Source organism: Lottia gigantea, assembly GCF_000327385.1.
Source record: "Lottia gigantea unplaced genomic scaffold LOTGIsca_60, whole genome shotgun sequence".
Classification (NCBI taxonomy): domain Eukaryota; kingdom Metazoa; phylum Mollusca; class Gastropoda; family Lottiidae; genus Lottia; species Lottia gigantea.
The window spans coordinates 19,960-31,703 of NW_008710050.1; the positions used below are offsets into that span (position 1 = coordinate 19,960).

Consider the following 11,744-nt stretch of genomic DNA (forward strand, 5'->3'; position numbering starts at 1 on the left):
TACAACCTCACTCAATCTCCTCGTCAAAAATGTTCAATTTTTAACATACCAACCTCACTCAATCTCCTCGTCAAACAATGTTCAATCTTTGATATACCAACCTCACTCAATCTCCTCGTCAAACAATGTTCAATCTTTGATATACCAACCTCACTCAATCTCCTCGTCAAACAATGTTCAATCTTTGATATACCAACCTCACTCAATCTCCTCGTCAAACAATGTTCAATCTTTGATATACCAACATCACTCAATCTCCTCGTCAAACAATGTTCAATCTTTAACATACCAACCTCACTCAATCTCCTCGTCAAACAATGTTCAATCTTTAACATACCAACCTCACTCAATCTCCTCGTCAAACAATGTTCAATCTTTGATATACCAACCTCACTCAATCTCCTCGTCAAACAATGTTCAATCTTTGATATACCAACCTCACTCAATCTCCTCGTCAAACAATGTTCAATCTTTGATATATCAACCTCACTCAATCTCCTCATCAAACAATGTTCAATCTATATCATACCAACCTCACTCAATCTCCTCATCAAACAATGTTCAATCTTTGATATACCAACCTCACTCAATCTCCTCGTCAAACAATGTTCAATCTTTAAAATACCAACCTCACTCAATCTCCTCGTCAAACAATGTTCAATCTTTGATATACCAACCTCACTCAATCTCCTCGTCAAACAATGTTCAATCTTTAACATACCAACCTCACTCAATCTCCTCGTCAAACAATGTTCAATCTTTGATATACCAACCTCACTCAATCTCCTCGTCAAACAATGTTCAATCTTTGATATACCAACCTCACTCAATCTCCTCGTCAAACAATGTTCAATCTTTGATATACCAACCTCACTCAATCTCCTCATCAAACAATGTTCAATCTTTGATATACCAACCTCACCCAATCTCCTCATCAAACAATGTTCAATCTTTGATATACCAACCTCACTCAATCTCCTCGTCAAACAATGTTCAATCTTTGATATACCAACCTCACTCAATCTCCTCGTCAAACAATGTTCAATCTTTGATATACCAACCTCACTCAATCTCCTCGTCAAACAATGTTCAATCTTTGATATACCAACCTCACTCAATCTCCTCGTCAAACAATGTTCAATCTTTGATATACCAACCTCACTCAATCTCCTCGTCAAACAATGTTCAATCTTTGATATACCAACCTCACTCAATCTCCTCGTCAAACAATGTTCAATCTTTGATATACCAACCTCACTCAATCTCCTCGTCAAACAATGTTCAATCTTTGATATACCAACCTCACTCAATCTCCTCGTCAAACAATGTCCAATCTTTGATATACCAACCTCACTCATCATGTTAGAACTTACCTATAACTAGTTAAAACATCATTTTAGAACTTACCTATAACTAATAAAAATATCATGTTAGAACTTACCTATAACTAGTAAAAACATCATGTTAGAACTTATCTATAACTAGTAAAAACATCATATTAGAACTTACCTATAACTAGTAAAAACATCATGTTAAACTTACCTATATCTAGTAAAAACATCATGATAGAACTTACCCGTAACTAGTAAAAACATCATGATAGAACTTACCTATAACTAGTAAAAACATCATGATAGAACTTACCTATAACTAGTAAAAACATCATGATAGAACTTACCTATAACTAGTAAAAACATCATGATAGAACTTACCTATAACTTGTAAAAACATCATGATAGAACTTACCTATAACTAGTAAAAACATCATGTTAGAACTTACCTATAACTAGTAAAAACATCATGATAGAACTTACCTATAACTAGTTAAACATCATGTTAGAACTTACCTATAACTAGTAAAAACATCATGTTAGAACTTACCTATAACTAGTATAAACATCATGTTAGAACTTACCTATAACTAGTAAAAACATCATGATAGAACTTACCTATAACTTGTAAAAACATCATGTTAGAACTTACCTATAACTAATAAAAACATCATGATAGAACTTACCTATAACTTGTAAAAACATCATGTTAGAACTTACCTATAACAAACTAAAATATCATGTTAGAACTTACCTATAACTAGTACAAATATCATGTTAGAACTTACCTCTAACTAGTAAAAATATCATGTTAGAACCGGAGGTTGTAATTTTGCAACTAAACATCCCAAACTTTCTGTTTAACTGAAGGATTAGGAAAACTTGGTATTTATAGTGCGTCTTGCCTCCTTATTGAATATAGTTTTATACTTTGTTTGATAAAATTTGCATATTGATTTGATGACGTATACTACATGTTCATTTTAATATTGATGAAGAACGCGCTCCTACGCAATCAAGTTTAATACATCTTGTACATGTTTTGTTTCGTTCTCAGACTCTACCCGATTGTAAGATGACATTATTTCTACTATTCCAAATTTCCTTTTTAAATTAAAATGGGTCCCCTTACTTTCATTTATGAAATACTTATATGAAAGTAGAGGTGTTCTAATGATTTGGAAAAATACCAGTTTGTGTCATGTCCATAATTAATTCATAATTAGCTACATTAGAAGAGAATTACCAGCAGAATTCCAATGAGTGACCGATCAAGAAAGTTCAAAAAGTCTCCTTTTTTTATACAGACTGTATATACATGGACATTTATGATTGGTTAAAACTCTTAATTATATGCAATAAGAACATAATGATATGATTAATAATACATGATAATTCATTAGAAACACCAATTAATCAAATAGTTTGCTTAATTTGACACTAAAAAAATAAGGAAACCTATCTTTAATTGAATGTGTTTTCATCACTACTGGCGAAGTAAACTTCCGACAATCGCAATCTTTAACATTTTTTATTTCATTCATATTTCCTTGGTCTGAACTCGAGAGTAATATGTTATTATTTTTAATTTTCTTTCTTTTTAGAATGAATGTGTTTCGTGAAAGTTGTTCATAAAGTTTGTTTTCTTGTGCTCTTTCTTGTCACTTAATCTGATTACGGTTGGACCGATCACTAGAAGTCTACAGGGTTACCCTTTACATGTTGATGTTTTTGATTAAAAAGTAGTAAGCTCATTAGAATCTTTCAGACCAGTTTTCTTTGGTACAAGATCTAGGCAATATTTGTGTTGCTAGTATTAATATTGATTAAGGGAACTTGGTTGTCTAATTATACAGTAGATAAGACCGGTGTCTAAAAGGTCTAGAATCAAGCTCTTTACGGTATGAAGGCACATATAATCCACTTTAACTTCACCAAGAACGTTTGTGATTTGTGATGTCTCTATACTAATTAACATGATGTAACCCTAACCCTAACCTAACCCTAACCCTATCATTTTACACGGTGAAAGAATGGCATGTGACCCTTCCCCCTCCCCCCCCCCCCCCCCTCTCTGAAAATCGATTGCAAGAAAACCATAAAGAAATTTATAATAAAACACCTTAAAAAGACTTTCAGGTTAATGGACAAACTTCAGCCACTGCACCATCGTGTGATTGGTAGAAGTAAACTTTAAAACAACATCATAAAAAGACAAATATAAAAACCCAATCCGTTTTATTATAATTATATTCAATCAACTTAAATAATTACAAACTTTATAAACACTTGTACAGATAACCATAATAACATCAAATATACAAATATATACTATAGAGGTGGACTGTATTTAGGTTTGTATTTTATAGACAAATAGATCTTAAATTAATGGTTGATAAAGATTCTTGTTTGTGAAAAGAAACGTTGCTGAAAAAAAAAAGGGAAGAACTATTGCCAAACCGTTATTTTGGATTCGAATTTGGTTTTGAGTTTCAGACCAATAGTATTTGTGGGGTTTTTTATTTTTATATCTATAACAGTTTTATATTTATGGTGTGTGCCAAGTCGAAAATCTTTTTTTCTGGAAAAACAGAGGAAACCAGCGTCTGATATAAATCGATACAACAGTAAAATAAGAGCCTTTACGTCTACAATGTCAAGCTATTACGAACTTATACCTTGACTGCAATAAGCACCTTTCTTGTATTACGGAATGCTGCCATTTGATTGGATTGCTCGTTAGAAATTACAGCCAACCAGAGCCCTCAACATGAAGACTGTATACATTATGGTTTATGATTTACAGTCTTTATGTTAAAGGCTCTGATTGACTGTATTCGGTAGCGTACATGATGCAAGAATAAGCTATTACAGTCAAAGTATAAGACAATGTTCGTTATAGCTACACATTGTGAAGGTGGTACGTCTACGAGTGTAAACCTATCAGTAACTATCTTATATTTGTGTTTTTCTAGAATAACTAATCAAAGAGTTGGTAAATAAATCAGGTAAGTTTTGATCAGAATAGTAGGTAGGTAAATCAATTAGGTTAGAATAGTAGGTAGGTAGGTATATAATATTATGTGAATAATGAATAAGCTATATAAATAATCAGAATCTCATTTACCAGACAAATTTATTTAATTTATTTATTTAGACATGAATTATATTCCGTTTTCTCTTGATCTCTTTAATAAATTATGAAATAATTAGAATATTTACTATTTGTAAAACATATAGAGGAAGATTACATTAAAATTATTATAATATATGAGTAGAACTCCTCAGACGGCCTGACAAATTCAGAATAATTAGAATATAGTTGGAAACTGATTAACAATGAATAAAGGTCATCAAGTTTGGGGTGGAAAGAATTTATCAAATTTAGAATATATCTGATCTGACCCCTAATGAATTTTCCTTTCTTAGCTTGACCTCAGTATAAAAAATATCTAAATTTAAAATAAATATCTATAAACACATCATAAATAGGAATATTAAAACAGAACCTAAAAAAACATGTTGTTACTCAGAGTTACTCTAATGTCTGAAGATCACATATCGTGAAACTCTCAGTAACAACATGTTACAAGTTCTGTTTTTATATTTCTATTTCTATATATTTCTATATAACACAATATAATATTATATATTTATTATACACAGTAAAATAATAATTTGTGACGTTCAACACGTGACTCACCCAGGCTACATATAAAAATGAAAAGTTTAAGAACAGAAATTCCACTATAAGAAAACTTCATAATTTATTTTGTAATCCGCTAAAAAAACATGAAATAATAAAAGTTTATTTTATCTCAATATAATACGAGCGAGTAAAAATTTATATCTTTTCAAATTTCAACCAATGAACACTTTGTTGTGAAATCATATTTTCATATTTTTTCTGTATCTCTGTATTTGTCTGAATTAAGTCATGTAACTGACAAATTTAAGTCAACGGGCACCTGACATAATTTTTGATTGCATGCTTTGATATTCCATGTAATGTTCAAGGGAGAGCATACGTCAGTTTCAAAATAACATTTTATATAAGAAAATAGAACAATCAGAACTTAACTAAACAATATGTTTGAAGAGATTTTTGAAAACACGCCAAGAAATTGGCACATAATTCAATTTTCATGTATCTTTAACATTGGTTGACGTAATAACACCCACCCCGATGAACCCGAACCCTTTTTCTTCTCACCTTAATTCACCATCACCCCCCCTTCCCCTATCGGGATTCACATCGGTTGAATTAATGTAACAATGTAGACAATGTTACGATCATAGCTAACAGTAAACCAGATATCGTCATCATGGAGGCGTTGTTATCTGTAATAGAAGAAAATTGATGTGAAATATAATTAAGAGAAAAATGTAATGGATTAAAATGAAACACTTTATGTTTAAGCATTACTATCACGCGTAAAACTAAATGTTCTATTGGCAAACTAAAATACCAACTTAATATGTAAGCTTAGTTTATATTGAGTGAAACGACTATAAAATGAATCAACTTACTTCCAAGGCTATCAAAATTGCTTGTTGTGGTTTCTTCAGCTACAAAAGGACAAACAAGCATTATCATTTTTTAGATTGGCAAAACAGTTTTTACTCATCTGTGTTTGTTGTACGGAAGGTTAGATATATGGCGTGAAACTCTGAGTAACAATATGATTCAAGCTCTGTTTTAATATTTCTATTTCTAAAGGTTGATATAATCTCCACATTTATTTTGAAGAAATAAATCTAACTATCCATTGTATTATTTATGCCCATTTTCTCGCTATATTGTTACTTCCGGTCAGTTGGGGTTTTATACAAAGTCTATTCTTTTCGAACATATATTATCTCCCTTGAACAAATTGTCTGTGACTCAGTTCTTGGGAAATCTAAGTCTTTGTCATTATTAATTACGCTTATTCCACAAAATTTGAAGGCTTTGTGAAGCCAAAGCAATTGCTTATGTCTTGTCGGTAATCATATACGCATCTTGTACATTTACTTGACTATTGAATGGATCTGGCTGAAACTGAATATTACACGTTGAATGTCAGTCTAATTAAAATTAGACCAAACTGTCGACAGCCCTCTTGAACGTTCGTCAAATTAACTGCTCTAACCAATCAAATTTCTACCTTCTCCAGCGCTGGCATTTTGTTACGCGTGTTTATCAGGTTAGGCCAAAACGTTAATTTGACGACGTTCCAGATGACAGTCGTTAGACCCTAACTGAAGTGGCTATATAAAAAATAAAAGCTAATAAAAAAAAGTTTGTTCTGATTTTAATTAGACCGGCTGAAATATTTACTGATTATCTATTTCTACTTACAGTCGCCTGGTTCTGTAACGTCTGATGTTTTATCATCACCAGCCGAGGCTCTAAATGGCTTTCCTGAAATAGATGGGCTGAATGTTAGGACCATGTCAGTGTGTATTAGACCTAATTCTGTCCCTTGTAAAATAAAGAATCTATATTTGTGCCCAAGGGCTGAATGAAGGGTTAGACAGGACCATGTCCTTGTGGATTAAACCTAATTCTGACCCAATGTAAAATTAAGAGTCTATGTTTATTTCTACTTTTATTCCAGGGTAAGAAGCAGAGACATATAAATAGGGACAGTAAATATAACATACCTGATGAAGCAGACACTGTTGACGTTTCAGCAGACGGTACGTCAGAGTTAAGCGTAGTTGTAGCGGATGGAACTTCTTCTACTCTTTCACTGGTTTCTGTTATCGGGATTTCAGCAGTGGTAGTAGTAGAATTTGATTGTACTTCATAGGCGGTGTAATTATATGGTTGATAATCTGACTCGGTAGTGGTTGTTCTGTTGTTATTGAATACAGCGCTGATTCTTGTTGTAGCATTGTCACTATGAGATTCTGTTACATTGTTATTATTGAAAACACTGGACTCTGTTGTCATGTTGTCGCGATAATCGGTATCGTTGTTATTGAGAACTGACATAAAATAAATACAAAATAATTTAATTGTTGATCTGAATATTTCGTTTTGTGCCGTTTTGTATATTAAAAGTTATATGACATTGAATTTGGACGAATTCAATAATGTCATCATTCGCCAATAATGTTCTTTTAGATTTCGAGTTTCGTTTGCGGTTCGGATCGTTAGTATTTTGTTAATTCATAAATTTAATTTTGATTAAGATTTTCAATAACTTACTGTTTTGTCTGGTTGTTGAATTCCATGAGTTAGTTTCATTGATATCTAGAAAATAAAACAGAACGTATAAAAACTGTTCAGAGTGACCGAGGTTAGTTAGTGGTTATTTCCCTTTTTGTTTTTGTACGTCAAAATGTCGCCTTCCGTTAATCGATTCATAATAGATCTTTTAAGATTGTCGATTACATATTTTGTAACTATACTACTTACCTGTCCAGGAGTTGGTAGAATTATACAGATATTGTTCTGATCATCATGAAAAATAAAACAAATAGCTGTATATATATAATCTTTCAACGGAATATTAGAATCACAAGATATAGATAAATAAGACAATTATAAATATACCATTAGTATCTATCCATAACATTGTCTTATTTATATAGTTAACTACTTCTTCATTGACACCCATTGTCACACCTTCCAAAAACAAACCTAGCCATACTCATGAAACATTCAGACAATGGGGTCCGACGAAATTGAAGCCGTATTGATTAATAAATGATGATATTAAAATAGATATGTCACCTAAAGGATAATATTTCACCTTGGAATTAACTCTATTCTAAGTGTAGTTTGGATGGGGGGGTGGGAGAGGGGGAGGGGGGTAGATGAGAAACTCACTAGTCATGTATCATAAAATCGTAAGTCGAAGCTTGCATCTTTCCGACAAATCATTAAGGCAATGTCAAGACACGAAGGAACCATTTTTCAAACAGTTAAATAGCAATGAATATCAAATACGAACCAGTAGTATGTTGTGGTGCATCTGTATCTAGGTTTGTAACATAATCGACGGTGGTGGTTCGAGGAGTTGTGGGAACAAGGGTTGATGGAAATGTCGTCGTATCACAACCTCCAATATCAATCATTCCTGAAATCATAACGTTGAAAATCATAAAAATTGGGAAACATTAGATCATTAGCGTTAAGGGGACAAGTTCGCTTTACGTTTGACCAATCATACCTTAGTCTCCGAAACAGGAATTTTCTTGTTTAAGCTAAGCAGTAATGGTGTAAACAGTTCACCGTCGAAAGATAGATCATAAGCGTTTACGCTCTAGTTATAATGATACGGTGTAAATTTACTAGTAGAGTTACTGATAGCCTGGTTAATCTCGACTAGGTCTGTAGAATTACTTACTGTAGCAGTTATAAGGACACGGTGTAAATTTACTAGTAGAGTTACTGATAGCCTGGTTAATCTCGACTCGGTCTGTAGAATTACTTACTGTAGCAGTAATAAGGACACGGTGTAAATTTAATAGTAGAGTTACTGATAGCCTGGTTAATCTCGACTCGGTCTGTAGAATTACTTACTGTAACAGTTATAAGGACACGGTGTAAATTTACTAGTAGAGTTACTGACAGCCTGGTTGATCTCGACTCGGTCTGTAGAGTTACAGCTCGTGGTGTTATCGTTCATACAAGTAACATACTCATGGTGGTATCTGAAAAGATGAAATAAAACGGAGTTAAAGGTATTCCACACCTGAACTGACTATTGAAGACACCCTCCAGTGTACAATAAGGGATATTATGCCAGGACAGTAGTATTAGTTTAAGGTTGTCATATTGAAATAGTAGATCTAAATAGATCTTTAACCTACACAGCCTGTAGTACACAGTGTGTCGGTTTATTGTCCCATCCGAATGACTAAACGCTTTTTCCATGTCAGCCCCTCCGACCAGAATCACTAACAGGGTGAAACATGGTTGAAAAAATCAAACGTCTAACTGATTTGGCCACTGCGGCTCATGGTATTATTTCTTGAACGGATCATAGTAGCACCTTTTTTGATGAAATTTAAAATAAGATACTAACCTACAAGCGTCCTCTGGAATCGTAGAGGCTTCAGATTGTAAGTCCCAAGCTGAACAAGAACCAATCTGTAGAGTACATTGAGGAACTGTGAAATTATCAGCAAAGGCTGGAATATGAGAGTTGTTATTATCAGAACAGAACAGAACAGAATTAATTCACTGTATTGACAGTTCTAGTAATCATTAGTTGAAGGGGCGGACTAGGGGCAACAGAATTATCCAGCGGGCAAACAGCACCAGGTAATTAAATTGAAAATTTTGATACGCAATTTATAGACCAAATTTTAGTGTGGACTAATCAAGTAAAACTTCGATTCGAATTTCAGTAATAAACCTTCAAATATATCACTGATATTATACAATTTTATTTGATTCGCCGATCGTTTGATGAATTTTAATTTTGGCTAATCATAGTATATATTATATCACAAAATTGGTCATTTTGAATAGAGATTCTGCTTAAATGGATCTACATACTTTATAATACAAAATCAAATATAAAAACTTACATAAAACACAGTTATACGGTGGCCGCTTGTAGCTGTCTATCAAATTGTTCATTGCATCTAATAATGAGGTTCTTGTCGCCAAATCACAAGGTTGTAATACTCGATCTAAACATTCTAAAAACTCGTTTACCTTCCTGAAAATAAAGAGTGGTATTTAAAATAATAATCATATGGATAGTTATGAAGTGCTAGTATTCACATCACTGAGAGACATGCTCAAAGCTCTGAATAAGAAATCATATATGAATGAAGCCTTGAGACCCTCAAATCACCATCTTCACAATGTCCTTAAACAAGAGTTTATTGGATTGGAAAATCGTGTGTGGTATGTTACCTGTATGGTTGATTCTTACGCAGATTGGGTACACATACTGACTAGAAACGATGTGGATAAAATATCGGTAAAAAGTGCAGTACACTTACAAACATGTAGCTGTGTTGTTGTTTGCTCCGATTTGAGAAACTCCCATCTGGAATGAGATGGCACAGGTTTTGACATCGGCAACACAATCTGGATTTTCACAGTGTACTGTACCTACGATTAGAGAAGGTTGAAATATTAGACATGGCTACTATACCAGTTAATACCGACTCTCATTTCGTCAACAGTTCAAACGACCCAATAGAAGAGACGACAGTTTCCAGGTTTCCTGAAATCATGTATTCGTGGATGTTTTTGTCTGTCTGAAATAGTTAATAATTAAATATGTATAAAATAAGACTTGTAGCTCTGAGTAATTTAATATGTATACAATAAGACTTGTATCTACATGGAAAAAGCGTCTAGTCGTTCGGGTTGAACAATAAATCGAGGCCCCGGGTGCTATGCTGCGCACGTTAAAGATCCCTAGACAGTTGGAAATCGAAAAAAGAGCAGGCTAATGCTGCTGTCCTGGCAAAATTGCCCTCATTTCACCCTGCATGGCGTTGCCCGTTTTCATTAGCCCACATGGTGCAGAAAAGTAGGACGTAAAACTCCATTCATTTCATTTTTTTTTCACTTGTATCTATCATATATTTTGTGTGTTCAAGAAAATTTCAGATGCTTCTAAATACCAAGATGCTTTAAATCTATTCACAGTGAGCTTTTTAATAAACAGAATTTTACATTTCTCTTTAAGCTTAAATAAGCTCATACACAGCTTTACGTTTCCTCAGAGGTAGTATAGCTTTAACTTCTATCAAATATTGATCAACAGAACCAAGCTCTTTAATCTTAATATAAAGATGATAAATTGATATGATTGATACAGATATCGATTATATTTGATTTGGGATCGAACCAAATTCTTAAGGATTTGTCTAAATTTCCAACATCAGTGTTGTTTTTGACGCCAATTGTCAACATGTAATGAGAGACTCCGTCCACCATGACGTTATACTACCGATACACAATAGCATACGATGTAAATTTATCCCTATCAGTTATCAAAGCCAAACAACTTCTCCTATCTTGAGATTTCTCGCTAGTCGTGATTACCAGTAAAACAATCTAACAGTATTGACAAACCTCATGTTTAATTATAAAAATAAATAAACGTTGTAATTCATTGTGTCCACAATCTGACCATGTTTTGTTGATTGTTTATTGGATGTGGGTCATACCTTCAAATTCTATAAATACATCTGAGCTCATTCTGTCATTCTATATTTCTATACAGAAAAACTGTAAGCATGGAACAATGTCTTGAGAAATAAATCTAATTTTTGTCTTATTTCTATCAGAGCATCTGCCCAACAGAGAAACATCTAGCTGATGTTCATGTCGTACTAACTATAATAAATGCCACACCTGACATCAGTAAGATTTGAATATCACGTGTCTTGAAGAAAACCTCCATTGAACCCAGCACTATCTGCCTTCTAATTAGACACGATAATAAT

At 33.2% G+C, this 11,744-nt stretch overlaps 2 protein-coding genes across 2 annotated transcripts; one reads left to right on the forward strand and one right to left on the reverse strand.

The window, feature by feature from the left end:
* Positions 1–37: 37 nt before the first annotated feature.
* LOTGIDRAFT_128087 (hypothetical protein) lies at positions 38–1,366 on the forward strand (the record flags this gene model as incomplete). Its single annotated transcript, XM_009064059.1, has 1 exon — positions 38–1,366. A coding segment is annotated over one exon (1,329 nt), but the record flags the coding sequence as incomplete, so codon positions are not given.
* Positions 1,367–5,541: 4,175 nt separating this feature from the next.
* LOTGIDRAFT_235123 (hypothetical protein) lies at positions 5,542–11,496 on the reverse strand (the record flags this gene model as incomplete). Its single annotated transcript, XM_009064060.1, has 11 exons — positions 5,542–5,672; positions 5,862–5,900; positions 6,673–6,735; positions 6,978–7,304; positions 7,528–7,572; positions 7,738–7,773; positions 8,276–8,401; positions 9,353–9,458; positions 9,829–9,994; positions 10,284–10,395; positions 11,466–11,496. The coding sequence occupies 11 exons, from the start codon at positions 11,494–11,496 to the stop codon at positions 5,596–5,598; spliced, it is 1,128 nt and encodes a 375-aa protein (XP_009062308.1). The 3' UTR covers positions 5,542–5,595.
* Between the last annotated feature and the right edge of the window lie 248 nt (positions 11,497–11,744).